An 18,584-nucleotide genomic window follows, 5' to 3' on the forward strand; every position below is an offset into this window, starting at 1 on the left:
CCCAGAGGACAGAGCATGCTACTGATATAGGAACCCCAGAGGACAGAGCATGGTACTGATATAGGAACCCCAGAGGACAGAGCATGATACTGATATAGGAACCCCAGAGGACAGAGCATGATACTGATATAGGAACCCCAGAGGACAGAGAATGATACTGATATAGGAACCCCAGAGGACGATACTGATATAGGAACCCCAGAGGACAGAGCATGATACTGATATAGGAACCCCAGAGGATGATACTGATATAGGAACCCCAGAGGACGATACTGATATAGGAACCCCAGAGGACGATACTGATATAGGAACCCCAGAGCATGATACTGATATAGGAACCCCAGAGGACGATACTGATATAGGAACCCCAGAGGACAGAGCATGATACTGATATAGGAACCCCAGAGGACAATACTGATATAGGAACCCCAGAGGACGATACTGATATAGGAACCCCAGAGGACAGAGCATGATACTGATATAGGAACCCCAGAGGACAGAGCATGATACTGATATAGGAACCCCAGAGGACAGAGCATGATACTGATCTAGGAACCCCAGAGGACAGAGCATGATACTGAAATGGGAACCCGAGAGGATGATACTGATATAGGAACCTCAGAGGAATACTGGCTAAACACTATCACAACTCTCAATAATTGAATAAGGGATACTATTGCTGGACTATAGAAAACATGTGCAACCCAGGTACTAGAGGACTGGTTGGGGGTATCACCACTCTCTCCTGCTATGGTTCTCTTACCTGTCTCTGTAGTTGATGACGGTGTCGATGATGGCGTTCATCTGTTTGGTGAGTTTGGGGGGGTTGGGGGACAGCTTCTCGGCAGGGGGACGTCCACGCCTCTTCTTTGCCTTCTCTCCTCCCTCTTCCCTCCCTCCGTCCTTCTCCCCTCGTCTCCTCCTCTTCCTCGACTTCTTCAGACGGATCTCTTCCTCCATTTCCTCCAGGTTACCATCCTCTACTGCCTGTAGAGGGCGACACACAGATAACAATGCACTCATATACTGTAGCTGTCCTTCCCATTGTTCTGGTTACAGACTGAACTAATGAGCTAAGAACAAATGTGCAGCTGTAGTAGTCACATTGTTTCAGAATCCCACAATTCTTACCTGTCTAACAGTATTAAGCATGTGTTCGTAGGACTTCTAGTTATGAAACTGAAAGTATTCAGACCCCTTGACTTTTTCCACATTTTGTTTTACGGTACAGCCTTATTCTAAAATGTATTAAATTAAATGTTTTCCTCATCAATCTACACACAATACCCAATAATGACAAAGCAAAAACAGGTTAGACCTTTTTGTAAATGTATTTTAAATAAGAAACAAATAACTTATTTACATAATTATTCAGAACCTTTGCTATGACTTCCGGCGCCGACAGAGATGGCCGCCTCGCTTCGCGTTCCTAGGAAACTATGCAGTTTTTTGTTTTTTTACGTGTTATTTCTTACATTAGTACCCCAGGTCATCTTAGGTTTCATTACATACAGTCGAGAAGAACTACTGAATATAAGATCAGCGTCAACTCACCATCAGTACGACCAAGAATATGTTTTTCGCAACGCGGATCCTGTGTTCTGCCTTACAAACAGGACAACGGAGTGGATCCTATGCAGCGACCCAAAAAAACGACTCCGAAAGAGAGGGAAACGAGGCGGTCTTCTGGTCAGACTCCGGAGACGGGCACATCGTGCACCACTCCCTAGCATTCTTCTTGCCAATGTCCAGTCTCTTGACAACAAGGTTGATGAAATCCGAGCAAGGGTATCATTCCAGAGGGACATCAGAGACTGTAATGTCCTTTGCTTCACTGAAACATGGCTCACTGGAGAGACTCTATCCGAAGCGGTGCAGCCAACGGGTTTCTCCACGCATCGCGCTGACAGAAAAAAACATCTTTCTGGTAAGAAGAGGGGCGGGGGCGTATACCTCATGGCCAACGTGACATGGTGTGATGAAAGAAACATACAGGAACTCAAATCCTTCTGTTCACCTGATTTAGAATTCCTCACAATCAAATGTAGACCGCATTATCTACCAAGAGAATTCTCTTCGATTATAATCACAGCCGTATATATCCCCCCCCAAGCAGACACATCGATGGCTCTGAACGAACTTTATTTAACTCTCTGCAAACTGGAAACGATTTATCCGGAGGCTGCATTCATTGTAGCTGGGGATTTTAACAAGGCTAATCTGAAAACAAGACTCCCTAAATTTTATCAGCATATCGATTGCGCAACCAGGGGTGGAAAGACCTTGGATCATTGTTACTCTAACTTCCGCGACGCATATAAGGCCCTGCCCCGCCCCCTTTCGGAAAAGCTGACCACGACTCCATTTTGTTGATCCCTGCCTACAGACAGAAACTAAAACAAGAGGCTCCCACGCTGAGGTCTGTCCAACGCTGGTCCGACCAAGCTGACTCCACACTCCAAGACTGCTTCCATCACATGGACTGGGAGATGTTTCGTATTGCGTCAGATAACAACATTGACGAATATGCTGATTCGGTGTGCGAGTTCATTAGAACGTGCGTTGAAGATGTCGTTCCCATAGCCATGATTAAAACATTCCCTAACCAGAAACCGTGGATTGATGGCAGCATTCGTGTGAAACTGAAAGCGCGAACCACTGCTTTTAATCAGGACAAGGTGTCTGGTAACATGACCGAATACAAACAGTGCAGCTATTCCCTCCGCAAGGCTATCAAACAAGCTAAGCGCCAGTACAGAGACAAAGTAGAATCTCAATTCAACGGCTCAGACACAAGAGGCATGTGGCAGGGTCTACAGTCAATCACGGACTACAGGAAGAAATCCAGCCCAGTCACGGACCAGGATGTCTTGCTCCCAGGCAGACTAAATAACTTTTTTGCCCGCTTTGAGGACAATACAGTGCCACTGACACGGCCTGCAACGAAAACATGCGGTCTCTCCTTCACTGCAGCCGAGGTGAGTAAGACATTTAAACGTGTTAACCCTCGCAAGGCTGCAGGCCCAGACGGCATCCCCAGCCGCGCCCTCAGAGCATGCGCAGACCAGCTGGCCGGTGTGTTTACGGACATATTCAATCAATCCCTATACCAGTCTGCTGTTCCCACATGCTTCAAGAGGGCCACCATTGTTCCTGTTCCCAAGAAAGCTAAGGTAACTGAGCTAAACGACTACCGCCCCGTAGCACTCACATCCGTCATCATGAAGTGCTTTGAGAGACTAGTCAAGGACCATATCACCTCCACCCTACCTGACACCCTAGACCCACTCCAATTTGCTTACCGCCCAAATAGGTCCACAGACGATGCAATCTCAACCACACTGCACACTGCCCTAACCCATCTGGACAAGAGGAATACCTATGTGAGAATGCTGTTCATCGACTACAGCTCGGCATTCAACACCATAGTACCCTCCAAGCTCGTCATCAAGCTCGAGACCCTGGGTCTCGACCCCGCCCTGTGCAACTGGGTACTGGACTTCCTGACGGGCCGCCCCCAGGTGGTGAGGGTAGGCAACAACATCTCCTCCCCGCTGATCCTCAACACTGGGGCCCCACAAGGGTGCGTTCTGAGCCCTCTCCTGTACTCCCTGTTCACCCACGACTGCGTGGCCACGCACGCCTCCAACTCAATCATCAAGTTTGCGGACGACACAACAGTGGTAGGCTTGATTACCAACAACGACGAGACGGCCTACAGGGAGGAGGTGAGGGCCCTCGGAGTGTGGTGTCAGGAAAATAACCTCACACTCAACGTCAACAAAACTAAGGAGATGATTGTGGACTTCAGGAAACAGCAGAGGGAACACCTCCTATCCACATCGATGGAACAGTAGTGGAGAGGGTAGCAAGTTTTAAGTTCCTCGGCATACACATCACAGACAAACTGAATTGGTCCACTCACACAGACAGCATCGTGAAGAAGGCGCAGCAGCGCCTCTTCAACCTCAGGAGGCTGAAGAAATTCGGCTTGTCACCAAAAGCACTCACAAACTTCTACAGATGCACAATCGAGAGCATCCTGGCGGGCTGTATCACCACCTGGTATGGCAACTGCACCTCCCTCAACCGTAAGGCTCTCCAGAGGGTAGTGAGGTCTGCACAACGCATCACCGGGGGCAAACTACCTGCCCTCCAGGACACCTACACCACCCGATGTCACAGGAAGGCCATAAAGATCATCAAGGACAACAACCACCCGAGCCACTGCCTGTTCACCCCGCTATCATCCAGAAGGCGAGGTCAGTACAGGTGCATCAAAGCTGGGACCGAGAGACTGAAAAACAGCTTCTATCTCAAGGCCATCAGACTGTTAAACAGCCACCACTAACACTGAGTGGCTGCTGCCAACACACTGACACTGACTCAACTCCAGCCACTTTAATAATGGGAATTGATGGGAAATGATGTAAATATATCACTAGCCACTTTAAACAATGCTACCTTATATAATGTTACTTACCCTACATTATTCATCTCATATGCATACGTATATACTGTACTCTATATCATCGACTGTATCCTTATGTAATACATGTATCACTAGCCACTTTAAACTATGCCACTTTGTTTACATACTCATCTCATTTGTACATACTGTACTCGATACCATCTACTGTATCTTGCCTATGCTGCTCTGTACCATCACTCATTCATATATCCTTATGTACATATTCTTTATCCCCTTACACTGTGTACAAGACAGTAGTTTTGGAATTGTTAGTTAGATGACTTGTTATTACTGCATTGTCGGAACTAGAAGCACAAGCATTTCGCTACACTCGCATTAACATCTGCTAACCATGTGTATGTGACAAATAAAATTTGATTTGATTTGATTTGATGAGACCTTTGCTATTTTATTTGTCACATGCGCCGAATACAACAAAAATAACCTCTTGAACCTCTGGGGGCAGTATTTCATTTTTGGATGAAAAACGTTCCCGTTTTAAACAAGATATTTTGTCACGAAAAGATGCTCGACTATGCATATAATTGACAGCTTTGGAAAGAAAACACTCTGACGTTTCCAAAACTGCAAAGATATTGTCTGTGAGTGCCACAGAACGAATGCTACAGGCGAAACCAAGATGAAATTTCATACAGGAAGTGAGCCAGATTTTGAATGCGCTGTGTTCCAATGTCTCCTTATATGGCTGTGAATGCGCAAGGAATGAGCCTACACTTTCTGTCGTTTCCCCAAGGTGTTTGCAGCATTGTGACGTATTTGTAGGCATATCATTGGAAAATTGACCATAAGAGACTACATTTACCAGGTGTCCGCTCTGTGTCCTCGTTGAAACTATTGCGTAATCTCCAGGTGCGTGCATTTTTCCATTTTGAACAGAGGAGAAACCAAACTGCCACGAGTGATTTATCATCGAATAGATATGTGAAAAACACCTTGAGGATTGATTCTAAACAACGTTTGCCATGTTTCTGTCGATATTATGGAGTTAATTTGGAAAAAAGTTTGCCGTTGTAATGACTGAATTTTCGGGTTTTTTTCTTAGCCAAACGTGATGAACAAAACGGAGCGATTTCTCCTACACAAATAATATTTTTGGAAAAACTGAACATTTGCTATCTAACTGAGAGTCTCCTCATTGAAAACATCCGAAGTTCTTCAAAGGTAAATTATTTTATTTGAATGCTTTTCTTGTTTTTGTGAAAATGTTGCCTGCTGAATGCTAGGCTTAATGCTATGCTAGCTATCAATACTCTTACACAAATGCTTGTGTAGCTATGGTTGAAAAGCATTTTTTGAAAATCTGAGATGACAGTGTTGTTAACAAAAGGCTAAGCTTGTGAGCCAATATATTTATTTCATTTCATTTGCGATTTTCATGAATAGTTAACGTTGCGTTATGCTAATGAGCTTGAGGCTATAATTACGCTCCCGGATACGGGATTGCTCGTCGCAACAACCAACAATGCAGTTCAAGAAATAGATTTAAGAAAATATTTACGAAATAAACAAAAGTATTTAGTTTTTTTATAAAATCAAAAAGTAACACAATAAAATGACATAACAATAACGAGGCTATAGACAGGGGGTACCGGTACCGATTCAATGTGAAGGGGGCACCAGTTAGTTGAGGTAATTTGTAAAGTGACTATACATAGATAATAAACAGCGAGTAGCAGCAGTGTAAAAACAAAGGAGGGGGGGGTCAATATAAATAGTCCGGGTGGCCATTTGATCAATTGTTCTGCAGTCTTATGGCTTGGGGGTAAAAGCTGTTAAGGAGCTTTTTGGTCCAAGACTTGGCGTTCCAGTACCACATGCCGCGTGGTAGCAGAGAGACCAGTCTGTGACTTGGGTGACTGGTGTCTTTGACAATTTTTTGGGCCTTCCTTTGACACTGCCTAGTATATAGGTCCTGGATGCTATGAAACTTGGCCCCAGTGATGTATTGGGCCTTATGCACTACCCTCTGCAGTTGCCATACCAGGCGGTGAATCAACCGGTCAGGATGCTCTCAATGGTGCAGCTGTAGAATTGTTTGAGGATCTGGGGACCCATGCCAAATCCTTTAAGTCTCCTGAGGGGAAAAAGGTGTTGTCGTGCCCTCTTCACAACTGTCTTGGTGTGTTTGGACTTTGGTGATTTGGAAACCAAGAAACTCCACTTCAGCCCTGTCGATGTTAATGGGGGCCTGTTTGGTATTGAGTTTCCAATGATCAAACTTGAAATGTGTCGCACTTGATTGGAGTCAACCTGTGGTAAATTCAATTGATTTGACATGATTTGGAAAGGCACACACCTGTCTATATAAGGTCCCACAGTTGACAGGGCAAGTCAGAGCAAAAACCAGTCCATGAGGTCAAATTAATTGTCCGTAGAGCTCCGAGACAGGATTGTGTCGGGGCACAGATCTGGGGAAAGGTACCAAAACAATTCTGCAGCATTGAAGGTCCCCAAAAACACAGTGGCCTCCATCATTATTAAATGGAAGAAGTTTGGAACCACCAAGACTCTTCCTAGAGCTGGCCGCCCAGCCAAACTGAGTAATCAGGGGCAAAGTTTGGGCCGCCTAATTTGCCAGAATTTCACATAATTAAGACATAACATTGAAGGTTGTGCAATGTAACAGGAATATTTAGACTGATGGATGCCACCCGTTAGATAAAATACGGAACGGTTCCGTATTTCGCTGAAAGAATAAACGTCTTGTTTTCGAGATGATAGTTTCCGAATTCGACCATATTAATGACCAAAGGCTCGTATTTCTGTGTGTTATCATGTTATAACTAAGTCTATGATTTGATAGAGCAGTCTGACTGAGCGGTGGTAGGCAGCAGCAGGCTCGTAAGCATTCATTCAAACAGCACTTTCGTGCGTTTGCCAGCAGCTATTGAGCTGTTTATGACTTCAAGCCTATCAACTAACGAGATTAGGCTGGTGTAACCGATGTGAAATGGCTAGCTAGTAAGCGGGGTGCGCGCTAATAGCGTTTGAAACCTCACTCGCTCTGAGACTTGGAGTGGTTGTTTCGGCTTTTGTGGATCGATGGGTAACGCTGCTTCGAGGGTGGCTGTTGTCGTTGTGTTCCTTGGTTCGAGCCCAGATAGGAGCGAGGAGAGGGACGGAAGCTATACTGTTACAGTGGCAATACTAAAGTGCCTATAAGAACATCCAATAGTCAAAGGTTAATGAAATACAAATGGTAGAAAGAAATAGTCCTATAATTCCTATAATAACTACAACCTAAAACTTCTTACCTGGGAATATTGAAGACTCATGTTAATTAAAAGGAACCACCAGCTTTCTTATGTTCTCATGTTCTGAGCAAGGAACTGAAACGTTAGCTTTCTTACATGGCACATATTGCACTTTTACTTTCTTCTCCAACACTTTGTTTTTGCATTATTTAAACCAAATTGAACATGTTTCATTATTTATTTGAGGCTAAATTGTATTTTATTGATGTATTATATAAAGTTAAAATAAGTGTTCATTCAGTATTGTTGTAATTGTATTTATTACAAATACATTTATTTAATTTTTTATTTTAAATAAATCGTCCGGTATCGTCATTTTTTGGTCCTCCAATAATCGGTATTGCCGTTGAAAATTCATAATCGGTCGACCTCTAGTATAGACCCTAACACATTTGATTAAAGACCTGAACGCTATGGACATACAACTATGTAGCTGACCTGAGTACAAACCCTAAAACATTTGGTAAAAGACATGTACTATGGACGTACAGCTATGTAGCTGACCTGAGTACAGACCCTAAAACATTTGGTAAAAGACATGTACTATGGACGTACAGCTATGTAGCTGACCTGAGTACAGACCCTAAAACATTTGGTAAAAGACATGTACTATGGACGTACAGCTATGTAGCTGATGAGTACAGACCCTAAAACATTTGGTAAAATACATGTACTATGGACGTACAGCTATGTAGCTGACCTGAGTAAAACATTTGGTAAAAGACATGTACTATGGACGTACAGCTATGTAGCTGACCTGAGTACAGACCCTAAAACATTTGGTAAAAGACATGTACTATGGACGTACAGCTATGTAGCTGACCTGAGTACAGACCCTAAAACATTTGGTAAAATACATGTACTATGGACGTACAGCTATGTAGCTGACCTGAGTACAGACCCTAAAACATTTGGTAAAAGACATGTACTATGGACGTACAGCTATGTAGCTGACCTGAGTACAGACCCTAAAACATTTGGTATAAATATTAGTTCAGAACAGTGGTTTTATTTGCTTCCACTGATTAATAATTAATCCCCAAGAAATGGCAGAAAATTAAACCTGTCAAACTGGTATTTTGAAATTAAAGTCCTGCTTCAAATCAAATCAAATTGTATTTGCCACAAACATGTTTAGCAGATGATATTGCGGGTGAAGCGAAACGCTTGGGTTTCTAGCTGTGCAGAAATAGTGCAGTAATATCTAACCATTTTCACAACAATACAAACAACCTAAAAGTAAAATAATAAATTAATATATAAATATTAGATGAGAAATTTTGGAGTGGCATTGACTAAAATACAGTATAATAGAATAAAGTATATACATATGAGATGAGTAAAGCAAAAATATGTTGTGGCGTACAGCAGGTCAGCCACCAGGGGGAGACTCGTCGAGGCCTGGTGACAGACGGAGTATACATCACGAGGTGATGGCTCCATCTGCTGGACGTGCCAGGTCTCGACGGGCTCTCCGGCCAGGACTAATTGGGGCTGATTGGGGAGTAATCAAGGGCTGATTGCTCACCAGCTGTACAACTCCCATAAAGCTGCCAGAAGAGCAGCACACAGGGAAGAGACTGGGGGAGGAAAGGACTCCTGTATAGTTGGGGACCCGAAGCCCAGCAGAATGTATCCTGGAGAAGGTCTCTTGGGGGAGACCTATTCTTTTCTTTTGGACTATTATTTGAATAAACACCTTTGAAACTGAGCTAATCCTACTTTGTCTGATCTGTGTAAATGTTTTGACCCAATCCCCTGGTCTGCAACAATGTAAACATTATTAGTAACTAGTGTTCCATTATTAACCTTTTGCGTGTAGGGGGCAGTACTTTCGTTTTTGGCTAAAAAACGTACCCATTTGAAACTGCCTATTTCTCAGCCCCAGAAACTAGAATATGCATATAATTGTCAGATTAGGATTGAAAACACTCTAAAGTTTCCAAAACTGTAAAAATATTGTCCGTGAGTATAACAGAACTGATATTGCAGGCGAAAACCTGAGGAAAATCCAATCAGGAAGTAAGTGCCTCTTATTTCGAAACCTCTCTGTTCCTATGCATGCCTATCCTCCATTTAAAGGGATATCAACCAGATTCCTTTTTCTATGGCTTCCCTAAGGTGTCAACAGTCTTTAGACATAGTTTCAGGCTTTTATTTTGAAGAATGAGCGTGAAAGATCACATTGCGTAAGTGGATGGGTGGGGGCTCTCAGAGTGAGTTTTGCGCTACAGAGTAAAGCGGCCATTGTTTCTCCTGGTGTTATTGTAAAACCTACACACCCGGTTGATATATTATCTAATATTTATTTAAAAAAATACCTGAGGATTGATTCTAAAAAAATGTTTGACATGTGTCTGTGGACATTATGGATATTATTTGGAATATACGTCTGCGTTGTCGTGACCGCTCTTTCCTGTGGATTTCTGAACATAACGCGACAAACAAACGGAGGTATTTTAGGTATAAAATAATCTTTATGGAACAAAAGGAACATTTGTTGTGTAACTGGGAGTCTCGTGAGTGAAAACATCCGAAGATCATCAAAGGTAAACGATTAATTTTGATTGCTTTTCTGATTTTCGTGACCTAGCTACTTAAATCTTAGTGTACATAATGTTTTGTTATGCTATCGATAAACTTACACAAACGTTTGGAATGCTTTCGCTGTAAAACATAATTTCAAAATCTGAGACGACAGGTGGATTAACAAAAGGCTAAGCTGTGTTTTGCAATATTGCACTTGTGATTTCATGAATATTTGTTAGTAATATTATTTGACTGTTGCGCTATGCTATTCAGCGGTTGCTGACTAAAATGATCCCGCTAACGGGATGGGTAGCGTCAAGAAGTTAAAGTGGCCAGTGATTTCAAGTCTTTGTATATGGGGCAGCATCCTCTAACGTGCAGGGTTAAGTAACCAGGTGATACCCGCCTAGTCATTGCTATTTAACAGTCTGATGGCCTTGAGATAGACTGAAAAACAGCTTCGGTACCAGCTTCGATGCACCTGTACTGACCTCACCTTCTAGATGATAGCGGGGTGAACAGGCAGTGGCTCGGGTGGTTGTTGTCCTTGATTATCTTTTTGGCCTTCCTGTGACATTGGGAGCTGTAGGTGTCCTGGAGGGTAGGTAGTTTGCCACTGATGATGCTTTGGGCATCACGCAGAGAAACTTAAAACTTTCCACCTGCTCCACTGCGGTCCCGTCGATGTGGACAGGGGCGTGCTCCCTCTGCAGTTTCCTGAAGTCCACGATGAGCTCCTTTGTTTTGTCGATTTTTTTTCTTCCTGGCACCACACTCCCTATACCCTCATCTCCTCTCTGTAGGCCGTCTCATCATTGTTGGTAATCAGGCCTACTACTGTTGTGTCGTCTGCAAACTTGATGATTGAGTTGGAGGCGTTCTGAGCCCTCTCCTGTACTCCCTGTTCACCCACGCAGGTGAACATGGAGTACAGGAGAGGGCTCAGAACACACCCTTGGGGTCCCCAGTGTTGAGGATCAGCATTGTGGAGGTGTTGTTTCCAACCTGATGGGGGCGGCCCATCAGGAAGTCCAGGACCCAGTTGCACAGGGCGGGGTTCAGACCCAGGGCCACAAGCTAAATTATGAGCTTGGAGGGTACTATGGTGTTGAATGCTGAGCTGTAGTCAATGAACAGCATTCTTACATAGGTATTCCTCTTGTCCAGATGGGATATGGCTAGTGTGCAGTGTGATTGCATCGTCTGTGGATCTATTGGGGTGGTAAGCAAATTTAAGTGGGTCTAGGATGCCAGGTAGGGTGATATGATCATTAACTAGGCTCTCAAAGCTCTTCATGATGACAGAAGTGAGTGATACGGAGCGTGGGGACAGCAGACTGGGATAGGGAGAGATTGAATATGTCCAGACTCCAGCCAGCTGGTCTGTGCATGCCCTGAGGACGCGGCTAAGGATGCGGTCTGGGCCGGCAGCCTTGCGAGGGTTAACACATTTAAATGTCTTACTCACGTCGGCCACGGAGAAGGAGAGCCCACAATCCTTGGTAGCAGGCCACGTCAGTGGCAGTGTGTTATCCTCAAAGCGGGCAAAGAAGGTGTTTAGCTTGCCTGGAAGGAAGATGTCGGTTTCCGCGAAGTGGCTGGTTTTCGTTTTGTAGTCCGTGATTGTCTGTAGACCCCGCCACATACGTCTCGTGTCTGAGCCGTTGAATTGTGACTCCACTTAGTATCTAGAATGACGTTTTTCCTGTTTGATTGCCTACAGAGTGAAAAACTACCCTGTTTGTATTCGGCCATATTCCCAGTCACCTTGCCATGGTGAAATGCGACTTCCACAGTTTCTGGTTAGGGTAGGTTTTAACAATCACAGTGGGTACAACATCCCCTATACACTTCCTGATAAACTCAGTCACCAAATCAGTGCATTTGTCAATGTTATTCTCAGAGGCTACCCGGAACATATCCCAGTCTGCGTGATCAAAACAATCTTGCAGCATGGATTCAGACGAGCATTAGCACGGAGCAAAATGGAGATGTGATTGCTGAAGGGAGGGCGGGGGAGGACATTGTATGCATCCCAGAAGTTGGAGTAGCAGTGGTCGAATGTTTTAGCAGCGCGAGTACTACAGTCAATAAGTTGATAGAACTTCGATAGTGTTTTTTCTTAAATTTGCTTTGTTAAAATCCCCAGCTACAACAAATGTGGCCTCAGGATATGTGTAATCCAGTTTGCATAAAGTCCAGTGTAGTACTTTGTGGGCTGTTGTGGTATCGGTTTGAGGGGAAATATACACGGCTATGACTATAACCAAAGAGAATTATCTTGGTAGGTAGTAAGGTCAACATCTGATTTTGAGGTTTTCTCGGTCGGGTGAAAAAAAGGACTTGAGTTTATGTACCGTAATTGCTGGACTATTAAGCGCACCTGAATATAAACCGCACCCACTGAATTATTAAAAAATATGTATTTTGTACATAAATACGCCGCACATGCCTATAAGCCGCAGGTGCCTACCGGTACATTGAAACAAATTAACTTTACACAGCCTTTAAACGAAACACGGCTTGTAACAAAAATAAATAGGCTTTAACGAAACACGGCTTGTAACAAAAATTAAAACAGTAGCCTACCAAGACTCCTCCTGTGCACTGAAACCACTGAAGTCATCTCCTTCGGTGTCGGAGTTGAATAGCCTCAGAATTGTTTTCATTGTCGCTCTCGTCTCTTTCATCCGGAGGCAAATACCCCGCTGAGCTCATGCTGCCCCTTCAACACGCAGCAGTCCAGCCTTTCAAAACCCGTTGATGATAGTGGATTTTTTGACAATCGCATGCGGCCCGTTTTAGTGAAGGATTTCTCCCCACTTGTCATCCAAGCCTCCCACTGAACACGGAGCGCCACCTTAAATGCACGATTTACGCTGATGTCCAGATCGATCGCCTTCAACTTGAAAGCTGCATCATATGCATTTCTCCGTGTCTTTACCATGATGAGGGTGACAAAATTACTACCGTAATCAGAATGATGGGAAGTTTGAGCGCGCTCGATTTACGTCACATTATGTGACGGTGCTGTTTTTTGGCGGCGGCATGAATCTTGCGAAAGCGGGAAAAATCCATAAATTAGCCGCGTCATTGTATAAACCGCCAGGTTCAAAGTGTGGGAATAAAGTAGCGGCTTATAGTCCAACAATTACGGTATGTTATCACAATCACACCATGAGTAGTTAATCATGAAACATACACCCCCGCCTTTCTTCTTCCTGGATAGTTTTTTATTCCAGTCTGCGCAATATACTGAGAACCGAGCTTGCTGTATGGACAAAGACAGTATATCCAGAGAGAGCCATGTTTCTGTGAAACAGAGTATGTTATAAATCCCTGATGTCTCTCTGGAAGGAGATCCTCGCCCTGAACTCATCTACTTTATTATCCAGAAACTGAACATTAGCGAGTAATACACTCGGAAGCGGTGGATGGTGTGCGCGCCTCCTGAGTCGGACAACAAGTCCACTCCAAATACCTCTTCTCCACCGGCTGTGTTTTGGATCAGCCTCTGGAATCAGTTCAATTGCTCTTGGGGGTACGAACAAAGGATCCAATTCGGGAAAGTAATATTCCCAGTCGTAATGCTGGTGAGTTACCGCTGGTCTGATATGCAAAAGTTATTTTCGGATTTATGTAATATCACAAAAAAATTCCTGGGCTAATAATTAAGAAATAACACACACACACAAAAAAAAATACTGCAAAATACTAGAAGCAGAGCTGCCCTAACTATTGGTGCCATATTGCTTTTTTACATGAGTAGTGCATGCCACAAATTCTAAGTGGGTCTTTCTCCATTCTCCATTCGTATTTGTTGCATGAGAAATATAAGGAAAGTTAGTACTGCCGCCAATACAGACATTGTGAAAAACACAAGGCTGTAAACAGCACTTTACTGAATTGCGTGGTAGGCTATCCTTTGACAGCTTCTGCTGTTTGCAAGTGATGTAATATTGTCCCATTCCTTAGGGTTATTTAGCTCTCCCTACCACTAGGGGGTTGATGGGATTAAGAATTAGATTCTGGCAAACCCTGAGTCATTGTTTCTATGTTTTGTTTCATCTTTATAAATAATTAAGTTATTATTGAGAATAAAATAATATGTTCCAGCCTACCCTGAGCCACTGTTTCTCTGTCAGGGCGTCGCTGTAGTCAACGTCGCCTCTCCTGCGTGATCCTCGGCCGAAGATCTTCTCCTCCTCTTCCTCGCAGGTGAGCCGCTCCACCTCTGCGTCATCCTTGACGATCCAAGATGGCAGCTCATCCTCCTCCATCAGACGTGGCTTCCTTTTAGGGTTCCTGGCGTCCTCCCGCCGCCGGTCCAGGTCCATACTCTAAAGAGGAAACAACTCTTTATTGATTTCTAACCCTAACCTTTAGCCTAACCCTTAAACTTCACCCTAACCCTAACATTTTACCATAACCTTTACCCTAACCCTTACCCTAACCTTTACCGTAACAATAACATGTTAACCTAACCTTTACACTAACCCTAACCTTTACCCAAAAATGTACCTTTACCCTAACCTTTAACATAACATTTACCTTTACCCTAACCTTTACCTTAACCTTTACCCTATCCCAAACCTTAACCTTTACTTTAACCCAAACCTTTACCTTAATCCTAATCTTTACCCTATCCCAAACCTTAGCCTTTACCCTACCCCAAACCTTAGCCTTCACCCTAACCTTTACCCTATCCCAAACCTTAACCTTTACCCTAACCTTTACCTTATCCCTAACCTTTACCTTATCCCTAACCTTTACCTTACCCCTAACCTTTACCCTAACCTTTACCCTTTCCCTAACCTTTATCCCAGCCTTTACCCTTTCCATTTCCCTAACCTTTATCCCAGCCTTTACCCTAACCTTTACCTTAACCCTTTCCCTAACCTTTACCTTAATCCTAACCTTTACCTTAATCCTAACCTTTACCCTAACCTTTACCTTAATCGTAACCTTACCCTTTCCCTAACCTTTACCTTAATCCTAACCTTTACCTTAATCCTAACCTTACCCCTAACCTTTACCCTTTCCCTAACCTTTATCCCAGCCTTTACCCCTAACCTTTACCCTAACCTTATCCCTAACCTTTACCCTTTCCCTAACCTTTATCCCAGCCTTTACCCTAACCGTACCCCTAACCTTACCCCTAACCTTTACCCTTTCCCTAACCTTTATCCCAGCCTTTACCCTTTCCCTAACCCTAACCTTTCCCCTTTCCCTAACCTTTATCCCAGCCTTTACCCCTAACCTTTACCCTTTCCATTTCCCTAACCTTTATCCCAGCCTTTACCCTAACCTTTACCTTAACCCTTTCCCTAACCTTTACCTTAATCCTAACCTTCACTTTAATCCTAACCTTTACCCTAACCTTTACCTTAATCATAACCTTACCCTTTCCCTAACCTTTACCTTAATCCTAACCTTTACCCTTTCCTTAACCTTTACCCTTTCCCTAACCTTTACCTTAATCCTAACCTTTACCCTATAGTGATCTTATTGTGTCAGTATTCAAACTCATATCAATGTCTCGAAAGCACCATACCAAAGGCTACTGTTAATGTAATGTGCTTCTCACCATGAACAGCTCAAACTCATCCTCATTACGGGCGATCATCTGGTTCAGAGTCTCATCATCAGGCACCTCGTCTTCCTCCTACAGACACACAATACAAAAAGACAGACATCAGACAGTACAGAACGAGACATCAGACAGTACAGATGTATGCTGTTTCTGCATTGTATGCCGTAACTGTATTGTACCGTATACTGTACCTGTGTTTTGTGCTGTACCTGCATTGTATTGTATGATGTACCTATATTGTATTTTATACCTGTATTGCAGGGTATTCTACTGCATTGTAGTATGCTGTACCAGGGTATTCTATTGCAGTGTATGCTGTACCAGGGTATTCTACTGCATTGTAGTATGCTGTACCAGGGTATTCTAATGCATTGTATGCTGTACCAGGGTATTCTATTGCATTGTATGCTGTACCAGGGTATTCTACTGCATTGTAGTATGCTGTACCAGGTTATTCTACTGCATTGCAGTATGCTGTACCAGGGTATTCTACTGCATTGTAGTATGCTGTACCAGGGTATTCTATTGCATTGTATGCTGTATCAGGGTATTCTACTGCATTGTAGTATGCTGTACCAGGGTATTCTACTGCATTGTAGTATGCTGTACCAGGGTATTCTATTGCATTGTATGCTGTATCAGGGTATTCTACTGCATTGTAGTATGCTGTACCAGGGTATTCTACTGCATTGTAGTATGCTGTACCAGGGTATTCTATTGCATTGTATGCTGTATCAGGGTATTCTACTGCATTGTAGTATGCTGTACCAGGGTATTCTACTGCATTGTAGTATGCTGTACCAGGGTATTCTATTGCATTATATGCTGTACCAGGGTATTCTACTGCATTGTATGCTGTACCAGGGTATTCTATTGCATTGTAGTATGCTGTACCAGGGTATTCCACTGCATTGTAGTATGCTGTACAAGGGTATTCTACTGCATTGTAGTATGCTGTACCAGGGTATTCTATTGCAGTGTATGCTATACCAGGGTATTCTACTGCATTGTATGCTGTACCAGGGTATTCTATTGCATTGTAGTATGCTGTACCAGGGTATTCTACTGCATTGTACGCTGTACAAGGGTATTCTATTGCATTGTAGTATGATGTACCAGGGTTTTCTACTGCATTGTTGTATGATGTACCAGGGTATTGTACTGCATTGTAGTATGCTGTACCAGGGTATTCTTTTGCATTGTATGCTGTACTAGGGTATTCTATTGCATTGTAGTATGCTCTACCAGGGTATTCTACTGCATTGTATGCTATATCAGGGTATTCTATTGCATTGTATGCTGTACCAGGGTATTCTACTGCATTGTAGTATGCTGTACCAGGGTATTCTATTGCATTGTATGCTGTACCAGGGTATTCTATTGCATTGTATGCTGTACCAGGGTATTCTACTGCATTGTAGTATGCTGTACCAGGTTATTCTACTGCATTGCAGTATGCTGTACCAGGGTATTCTACTGCATTGTAGTATGCTGTACCAGGGTATTCTATTGCATTGTATGCTGTATCAGGGTATTCTACTGCATTGTAGTATGCTGTACCAGGGTATTCTACTGCATTGTAGTATGCTGTACCAGGGTATTCTATTGCATTGTATGCTGTATCAGGGTATTCTACTGCATTGTAGTATGCTGTACCAGGGTATTCTACTGCATTGTAGTATGCTGTACCAGGGTATTCTATTGCATTGTATGCTGTATCAGGGTATTCTACTGCATTGTAGTATGCTGTACCAGGGTATTCTACTGCATTGTAGTATGCTGTACCAGGGTATTCTATTGCATTATATGCTGTACCAGGGTATTCTACTGCATTGTATGCTGTACCAGGGTATTCTATTGCATTGTAGTATGCTGTACCAGGGTATTCCACTGCATTGTAGTATGCTGTACAAGGGTATTCTACTGCATTGTAGTATGCTGTACCAGGGTATTCTATTGCAGTGTATGCTATACCAGGGTATTCTACTGCATTGTATGCTGTACCAGGGTATTCTATTGCATTGTAGTATGCTGTACCAGGGTATTCTACTGCATTGTACGCTGTACAAGGGTATTCTATTGCATTGTAGTATGATGTACCAGGGTTTTCTACTGCATTGTTGTATGATGTACCAGGGTATTGTACTGCATTGTAGTATGCTGTACCAGGGTATTCTTTTGCATTGTATGCTGTACTAGGGTATTCTATTGCATTGTAGTATGCTCTACCAGGGTATTCTACTGCATTGTATGCTATATCAGGGTATTCTATTGCATTGTATGCTGTACCAGGGTATTCTACTGCATTGTAGTATGCTGTACCAGGGTATTCTATTGCATTGTATGCTGTATCAGGGTATTCTATTGCATTGTAGTATGCTGTACCAGGGTATTCTACTGCATTGTAGTAGGTTGTACCAGGGTATTCTATTGCATTATATGCTGTACCAGGGTATTCTACGGCATTGTATGCTGTACAAGGGTATTCTATTGCATTGTAGTATGCTCTACCAGGGTATTCTACTGCATTGTAGTATACTGTACCAGGGTATTCTATTGCATTGTAGTATGCTGTACCAGGTTATTATTTTGCAGTGTATGCTGTACCAGGGTATTCTACTGCATTGTATGCTGTACCAGGGTACTCTATTGCATTGTAGTATGCTGTACCAGGGTATTCTACTACATTGCACGCTGTACAAGGGTATTCTATTGC

The 18,584-nt window shown here is 43.2% G+C and overlaps 1 protein-coding gene across 1 annotated transcript in view; it reads right to left on the reverse strand.

The window, feature by feature from the left end:
- LOC139389603 (probable global transcription activator SNF2L2) overlaps positions 1–16,037 on the reverse strand; it is a 55,804-nt gene extending 39,767 nt beyond the window's left edge. The window contains exons 1-3 of the mRNA XM_071136449.1: positions 15,863–16,037; positions 14,397–14,615; positions 764–987 (exon numbers count right to left, since the gene is read on the reverse strand). Of these exons, the coding sequence (XP_070992550.1) occupies positions 764–987; positions 14,397–14,615; positions 15,863–15,901 (482 nt within the window). The 5' untranslated portion in view covers positions 15,902–16,037. The remainder of the gene's footprint in view (positions 1–763; positions 988–14,396; positions 14,616–15,862) is intronic.
- Positions 16,038–18,584: the final 2,547 nt, after the last annotated feature.

Source organism: Oncorhynchus clarkii, chromosome 30, assembly GCF_045791955.1.
Source record: "Oncorhynchus clarkii lewisi isolate Uvic-CL-2024 chromosome 30, UVic_Ocla_1.0, whole genome shotgun sequence".
NCBI lineage: Eukaryota > Metazoa > Chordata > Actinopteri > Salmoniformes > Salmonidae > Oncorhynchus > Oncorhynchus clarkii.